The 8,884-nt window shown below is 39.4% G+C and overlaps 1 protein-coding gene across 1 annotated transcript; it reads right to left on the bottom strand.

The window, feature by feature from the left end:
• Positions 1-1,841: 1,841 nt before the first annotated feature.
• CER1 (cerberus 1, DAN family BMP antagonist) lies at positions 1,842-4,422 on the bottom strand. The gene is made up of 2 exons (XM_077128750.1): positions 3,916-4,422; positions 1,842-2,156 (listed from the first exon to the last, which is right to left on the bottom strand). Exons 1-2 carry the CDS (start codon positions 4,420-4,422, stop codon positions 1,842-1,844), a joined length of 822 nt encoding a protein of 273 aa, XP_076984865.1.
• Positions 4,423-8,884: the final 4,462 nt, after the last annotated feature.

Here is an 8,884-nt window from a genome sequence, read left to right as displayed (position 1 = left end):
TGAGGGAAGGTAGACCAGAGTTCATATAAAAGCAGATAATTGTTCGGGGCTTAGGCACGAGTGTCTATTTGCAAAGATAGAAAAAATGGATTTGTGAGTGTGTAAGGAGGAAGATAGTCCAGTTGGCAGAGGTAGGTTTACATAATCAGGTTTAGGCAATTGCAAACTAGACAGCTGCTCAATAGCTTTTGGCACCCAAATGTATTGACCAGCTGGGATATCATTAATGCTTAACAGTTTTATCCTTATGACCACATCTTGGCCAATTAGGTGGTCTTTGACCACCAAAGGGTATAATATATGCTGATATAAATGCCACATGTGTATCTGTGTAACACATGTTCTATGATTTGCTATAGAATATACACTAAATATAAATGCATTCACTTCTTCAGAATGCCATGTTAGACGGTATGACTAGAGAGGAATATGATTAAAATATAAATTGATTTCTTTTAAAAAATAGTCATTATTCTGGAAAATATTTTTTGTGTGTGGTGTACTATAAGTAAAAGTATTAATAATTAAAATAATATTTCAAAACACATTTTTAAAGAATTATTACAGAAAAATAAATCTGGCTATGGAAAGCCAGGTCCACACACTATGTGCATAAATAAATACAGGCAGGAGGAATGCAACGGCCAAAAGACAGTGATTGAATACCTTGTTGGAGCTGCTTTCAGTGTCAGCAGAAACAGTTGAGCCAGTGTCATAATCCTATGGAGCCATTTCAGAAACACTGCTAGCCAGATAATCTTGTCTTCTAATTTTGAGATGGACAAAATATATAAGCATGTAATGTTAGACATCTGAATACAAAGATTTCCAGAATGCTTCCTACACTAAAATTTAATATATTAAAATATTCACAGTATGTTCAGATCGTGCAATTGTGTCATGTGTGGAATAAATTGTGTAATAGAAAATTTTTATACAGTAGCAAAACATGGTTATCCAAACACAGAAAATTTATTTACTACTTAATCCAAAATGGTTATGGAAAAAGAATTTCACCCATAACTTGTTTCATCATTAAATCATTGGTAGTTTATTTAATTTGACATCTGCTGAAATACTCTGGTAGCTTTTATTAGCATCTCTGGATTGATCTTTAAACTTAGTACTATGTCTTTCATATAGGGTTGTATTTGACTCCTGGGGATTTTTCCTCTTTTTTATGTAAACCATTCAAAGTAACTTCAGTGTTCTATCTTCAAAGCCAGAGACCTGGCATTAAGAACTTTATATGGAGAGTATCAAAAACAAGGAAACAACTGAGTGAATTACCCCTTACATCTATGGAAATAACTATTTGATTAAAAAAATCAAGTAAAACTGCGTGAGGTACAAAGACAGCTACAAGTATGAGATGAGGAAACCTTCCTTAAAACAGCCCAGATTTTTTTTTTTTGCTGGTGCTTTGACAAGCAGTAAAGAAGCCCCTTTTATTTATGGTCTAGTTTATTTCTTTTCCTTCTTGAGAAAGAGAGCATTTAACAAAACTCAGAGACCACAAATGATGGAAGATGAGTAGTGGAAAGAACTTCCAAGGCATCTAGCTCAGTTTCCTCATTTATAGATGAGAAAGTCGAGGTGGAGAAAACTGGTCTTTGTCAACGTCCTCCAGTCAGTTAGTGGCAGAGTCAAGGCTAGAGCCTCACAACGTACCGACAAATAGATCAAAACCATCTCTTCTAATGTGTGCTATCTTATGATTACTTTATTAAGCCATCTTTCCCTTAAGGTATTATGTACCGACTTTACATTTCCAGATCGAATAATCAGTCGCTTGCATTGTTGTGATTTTTGCTCCTCAAAGGGCATAGCGGGAGAGCCCTTTAAGTTGAAAATCCTGGGATAAAGGAATCTTGGGCATGAAATTCTGCCTGGGAAGCCGACTGTAGGAGGTGTCTGCTCCCATGCTCCGTATTCTCCTTGCACTGGCACTCTTCCACGAGCATCACCGCCTTGACCACGGGCGCCAGGCGGGTGCAGTTCAGGCTCAAGTGCACAGTGCTGAACTTGGTGGGCAAGCAGTGGGAGCAGGAGGGCTGGGAGTGCTGAGCTGCTGCAGGAGGTCGAACAGACCCACATTTCCCAAAGCAAAGATTGTTCTGGACCACTACTTTTTCACAGTCTTCGTGGGTGATCGTCTAAGAGGCAAACACATTTCCATTAAATTATTTTTACGATTTCTATAGTATTCTCTGTACAGCATACTATAGGCCATAGACAATAAGTCTGAGGATAATTTAGACTAAAATTTAAAAAGCTTTCCAATTTTCAATATATCTCCCCACTATCTAAAAGATGGTATTCATAAGGTCATAGAGGCATCTCAACTAAACTTTCTTTTTTGAGTAAATTAATACATTAGCCTTTAGGAAATGCCTATGCTGATATGAAAGTCTTTTACTCTACCTTTTAAATGACAAACTTTAAGAAAATGTCTCTAATGGGATGTTATCAACTGGGAAAATTCTACTGCTAGCTTTTTATATAAATAATGTGAATTGCTTCCTACTCTCACAATGCATTGGCATAGCAGGTTCTTAATATATATCTGTTTAATTAATCACAGAATAATCAGAGCATACTGAGTTTAGCTCTATCCTATTTTGCAGGGCCTATAGAACTATCAACTTTATGATGTTGCATGGAGCAAAGTTACAACACATATGGCTGAAAATCATCATGTGTCACATCACCTTTGCCTCTCCCCTAACCCCACACATCCAAGCTTTATGGGTTCTTCAACGTATGTAAGAATCAAATATCTTAATTTTAATTTAATTAGCAATAGGACTCAAAATAAGAATTTCAAAGGAAATTTGATTGCCAGATTCTTAGGAGCAATTTTCTAATTGTACATTATTATTATATTATCTCAATATTAATTTAGCATTTGGAATATAGAAGGTGCCAGAATTGGAGGAAGTATTTAGGAGCATGCCATTTTGTCTTAGTAGTGTGGAATTCATCGTGATAACCACACATCAGCCTATGTGAATTAAGAGACAGGCATTTCTAAGAAGAAGAGATGGTAATTGCACATGAAGGTTTTTTTGAACGCTCCTGAGAAAATACTTTTAGTTATGATAGCACTATTTTTTTTAGTTATGATAGCACTAGAAATAATATGGAAACTTTTTTTTTGGTATGCTGTATGTCAGGGGTCACATTTCATTCTTTTTCCATGTGTGTCCTGTTATTTTTGTTTGTCTTGTTTTTGTTTGTTTGTTTGTTTGTTTGGGGAAGTGCATAGGCTGGGAATTAAACCCAGATCTCCTGCATGGCAGGCGAGAATTCTACCATTAAACTCCTCGCACCCCCACATCTGGAAACTTGCCTAAGGACCTCAACATGCTGTATGAACCTATTATGTCATTAGCTGGGAAAACAGGAATTGTGACCATCATGAATGTATGTGAGGGTGTTTGGGAAGGGCTTCAATATATTATACCCTATCTACAGGTGGAGTTGACCTGCTCATCTCTATCTTAATAGGGAGAAGAGATATAGCTAGAGAGAAGTTCTGGTGATTACTCTAAATTCCCCATTTCCTAACTGAGAGTACAGTACCTCTTATCTTTCTGCATAGACCACCACCAAAAAGAAAAGAAATAAAGCCCCATGAAACTTAGCTCTGCACCACAAAAGCTTTACTGATATTGACCATACCATCATACCATATTTGCATCATTTCCAGAACCAAGAAACAGTGGTTTGGCAGGAAATTTAATAAAATGTATGCCCATGCTTTGCCAAATACTAGGATGAATGCCCTAAGACCAAATCTAGGAGGAGGGATATTCTCTGTCTCCTGGAAGCCTCTTTCCCCATTCCCCACCCTTCCTACCTGTCCACCTCCCTCCTGCAAACACTTATCTCTCCTTTCCCCACAACACATACCTGGCTGAAGGGTACTGTCCTACAGGCCTCCCGATGCACATCATGGCTCTTGATGGGCAGGATGACACCCTGAGACACCGGGCTCTTTCTGAACATGAAGTGGTGCCAGAATTTCTTGGCTTCTTCCCGAAGAGATTTCTCCATTTCTGTCCCATTCACTGGCTGAGTGAAGGCCTGGGTCTCAGGGAGGAAGTGCTCATTGACCAAGCTCCTGGGTGAGTGCTGCTCTCTCTCAGGTTTCTTCCAGAACCTGCCATAGATGGACAGCATCTTCCCTTTCTGCCTCTGGTCTTCAGCTGCAGGAATCCCTGCATCTATCAGGTGGGGCATGGAGACAAATAGATCTGGCTTCTCCTCAGCCTCCTCGTGGTTGCTTGTGGGGAGCTCCCTGTGATTCCTTTCTACTGGCCTGAGGGAAAGAGAACTCTGACTTTGGCTGCCATCTGGGTGCTGTCCTGCCTTTGCCAGAGGCAAGAGCACCAGCAGCTGAAGTAGTAGGAGATGCATGCTTTGGGCATCCAAGCTTCTTCTCTGATTCACAGATGGGGAAGCCCAAGGAGAGGCTCACTTTCTGCAGGACCATGAATGAAGAAATCCTATATATATAGATAACTGCCTTGTGGGAGGGGAAGACAGGTGGTCAGCGGTCAGGCAGTGTAAACACATTATTGTTTGCTTGAATTATGTAGTGCTAATGGCATCCTGTGTTTTAAGAAGGCCCCAGTGAAAACCCGGGGTCCAGGGGGTAATTAGCTGACAGTTTAGCTATTGTCTGAGATTTAAAGAGTGGTATTGGCCAAAATAACACATTCTTTGTCCCAATTTCCCACCACTAGTGTTAGAAGAAGGACCAAAATCAACTAACTTTTGCTATGCATCTACATTGTGCTGGGATGGAAATGGCAAGAACTATTTTTATTAAGAAGCATATCATATAAAAATTAAAGACATACATTTAGCAAAAGCCCAGGCGTGTAGGAAGGTTACTGACACACACACATGGTTGCATACCTAAGAGTTCAAAGAAGTATGTCAAAATTGTAAGGAAGGAAAGGTAGAACTATAGAAATGTAAACTGTTGAGCAGAGGGCTCTTTGCCTCTTATTCACATGTGGATTAGAGTTGTAGATTTTATCTTTTCAATATATAGAAATGTCACAATTCCCAAATTAATCCCCCTTAAAAATCAAATAATCAGAGCTAAATTTTACAACTGGTCAGAGTCATCAGATAAACTAAATTGTTCACAAATTTCTCAACAAGCTCCAAAGTAATAGACTCTTCAGCGAGGATGGGGAAATGTCTTCCTCCAGCTACTTTATTTGATCTTTTTTTCTTTCTTTAAACAAAGAGTCAGTCTTGAGAAAGTGGATTCTAAGGACCAGGTTTGATCAGCTTTGGGAATGAAGCTGACTGGTTCCTTGCTTTCTTTTCGTTACTGAGTCCACATCACCTCTCCTTATACTACGGTAATTGATGACAGGGTTAAATAAAGGTAGAAACAAATGAGGGTCTCCCAGGATCAAAATAAAATGTGTGAAATGCTTGTCATTTACACATGTCATAAATGAGCTGAGGGTATGAGGAAGAAACAAGACCTCAAAAATGAAATGCCAGAGTTAAATCCAGTTGACCCACCACACTATTCTAACAATATTTCCATGAGAATTGACCCAATACTTGCTTTTATTTCTCCCCCTTTTATTTGATAATCACATCCCTTACTTTTAGTAACACAAATGCCCTGGCACTCATCCCTCATCCCTTTTTCATTACTGACTAGACATTCTTTCTAAGAATAACTTATTGGAATCTTCTTTCTAGGCACTCTTCTTAATAGTCATACATGATTTCTATGAGATAAAGCCACAAGTTAGTCTGTTTACTTATAATAAACTATTTTAAAAGGTACTTTCATTTTGTCAGAATTCTATCAGAAGAGATAAATTTTACTTGTACTAATGTTCATAAAACAGTTGATTCATACATCATGAGCATCACTATTTGCCATTTCTTTTTTTTTATATGCTGTATGGTGGGGGTCACATTTCATTCTTTTTCCATGTGAGTATCCCCTTATTGCAGAAGCACTTGTTGAAATTTTGTTTGTTTGCTTATTTGTTTGTTTGGGAAGTGCGTGGGGTGGGAATATTTGCCATTTCTTTTAAAGGAACTTTTTAGAAAAAAAAGAAAAAGGCCTATTATTTGAATTTCTTATTTCCCCTGCATCATTTTTTAAAATTTTCTTTTGTCCTAAACTCCTCTTCCTCTAATCCTGATGGGCTTTCTAGAGCTAGCCACTCGACCACCTGCTTATAAATATGGTGTGGAAGCCACTATGATCAGACTCCTGATTCCTTTTTAACTTTTATTTTCAGTAACTGAAATTCCACTGCCATCAATCCTAGTAGCTAGAAGTCCTCAAAACTGAAAACTACCCCAGAGACCCCAATTCGGCTGTCAGGTTGCTCAGCTCTGGAATTACTGAATATTGGCTATACCTCAAATAATTTCAGTTAAACCGAAATTTGTAACACACCCATTTTTTGGTCAAGGGATCCTATTAGATACTGGGAGATGGTAGCAAATGATTAAAATTTGGTCCCTGCCCTCAAACAAGTTACATAGTTTAGTGGTTTCATACATTTTGTAACTTAATCATATTATCTGTGGGGACATCAGTTATTCTTTTATTTTATTTTTTAATTTTCTTCTGTCCTAAACTCCTCTTCCTCTAATCCTAATTGAGATGTCAGTAAATATTATTTTAAAATCACTCAACAACCCTTTTGTTGCTCTGTCACTCCTATTAAGAAAATTTTCAAATGTACTAAAGGGTAAATCTAACAAAATAAAGCTTCCGTCAACAGAATTATGGGACATAGGTCTGTCTCGAGCCCCTATCTTTTGGAGCTAAGGGCAGATCATTTTCACCATTGTGTCCTTTCATCCATTCTAAAGCTATGTACACAATACAGCAGATTCAGATCTCAAGAACATAAGCAAATATTCTATGGATGTTGGCAAAAATATGCTGCCTCTGTTGGCTCTCAGTTGAGAACAAGCATCTAGTTACCTCCAAATTGGGTGAAGCCAAATGGAGGCTGGGCCTGGGGGAGGCCTCCAGACACAGCAGGAGGTGGCATGTGGCCGCAGCACCACAAATTGTTGGTGCCCTTAGTACCAAATAAGGCAGGCCTGAGCCTAGAAGCTCACTTAGCCCACATCCCAAGTAGCCTCAGACCTCCTCGAAAGTCAAAAAGGGTGAATCTCACCATTCATTCATTCCAACGTACAACTCATGCTCAGCATGATCGCACTCTGTGTTTTCAGCTTGACCTAGCTTTCTTAGGCACTAAGATGTCTTCAGATACCCTAAAGGATTTAGGTGGCATTTTTACAAAATAGACAGGAAGCAGGGCCATGAAACCCAACAACCAGTAAGAGGCTTTGTAGTGGTGAGCCCGGGTGCTTTCCCAGAGCTCTCGGGTGTGCCTGTGAGAGAACAGGGACAGCTAGATTTCTATCTCCCTTTCAGATCACAGAGGAGAGCTAAAAAGAGTTCCTGGTGCTCTCTGAAGGGAAACTGAGAAAGGCTACCTTCTTTCCTGAAAATCCCAGGTCTAAATCAACAAATGGTGAGAGGCAGCATTGGGGGTATGGGATGGGTATTAGAGTTAAACAGGATAACTGAAAGACAGAAAAGGGAATTTGGGTTCGTGGATTTGTGGAAGAAAATCTGTTTGGGGTACAAACCACGTCACGCAACTACTTTTACCTTTCTTCTCAAAAAAAAACAAAGGGCAATTGAGATTGTTTCTCTTCTTTTCCAAAGGACAAGAAAGGGAAATTAGAATGAGTGGTTTCCGCATCAACCTTTGATCATAATATAGTTTAGGAAGTAATTGAAAATGTATAACTCGGCCCCCACCACTCTCACAGCTTTCTAAGAAAGGGACACGGTAAGAAGGGCTTCATTTCCAGAAGTTATTCCACTTTTTGAACTCATTCATTCATTTGTACAGCATATATTTGAGTGCCAGGCTGTACTAAGCTCTGGGGATAAAATGCTAAGGCTGTTCCTTTGCAGACCTCCGGGAGTTTTTAATCGATTGAACCCTCTAGTTTATTCAAAGCAAATTACACAAGGAAAATTTAGGATGTCACCAGTCCTCTGCTTTCCAGGGACTTTTAGGTAGCTCCTGAGGACACAATGGGCTACCGCATTCTGTTTGTGCTAATGCCATAGTTGTCATCAAACAGCCACAGAAATTAAGCCTATTCTCTCCTACTAGACTCTTCTCTGGCTACTACAAGATTTCTCCCCTCCTTCCTGGTTACTCCACCAATACAAGAGATACAGGGTAACACTTTTCATTCATTTTTTTTTTCCGGACATATATTGAGCTCAGACTGTGTTGTAGGCACTTTGCTAAACCGTGGAGACCAAAGATGAGTGTGACATGCTTGCACCTTTCTAGAAGCACACTGTTAATGCAGGGGGCAGAGCTTAAGATTGTAAATTAGAACAGACATTTGAAATTTAGAGAGAGAAAGAATTTAGTATCCATCCTGCATGACAAATCCACAGTTTTCTCTCATGGTTCACAGTTTCCGAAACAAAACAAAACAAAACATTTTAAACCCCGTGGTAACAGGTGGCTCAGGGAGAAAGGGGAAGTGGCTTATTTCTAGCTTTACTCTTTCAGTGAACCTGTTGCAAGACCACGAGGGACCTCACAGCTCCTCAAAAGAAGTGGCCAAAGAAAGCCACAGTAAAAATGACAGAGACTTCAGTCACAGTTGATAAGGAGAGGGGCGCAGTCTATGATAAAATGTACAGAGCTCCCAAGATGGGTAACCCTGCAAGCTTATTTATTCATCCATTCTTTCAACCTTGATTTGCTGAACTGCCCATGAACCGGGGCAAGGCCAGCAGGGCGCCTAGGGTGCGACATTTAAGCAGGCC

This window comes from Tamandua tetradactyla, chromosome 2 (assembly GCF_023851605.1).
Source record: "Tamandua tetradactyla isolate mTamTet1 chromosome 2, mTamTet1.pri, whole genome shotgun sequence".
NCBI lineage: Eukaryota > Metazoa > Chordata > Mammalia > Pilosa > Myrmecophagidae > Tamandua > Tamandua tetradactyla.
Note: the sequence above shows the minus strand (reverse complement) of the source record. Positions and strands in the feature narration are given on the sequence as shown.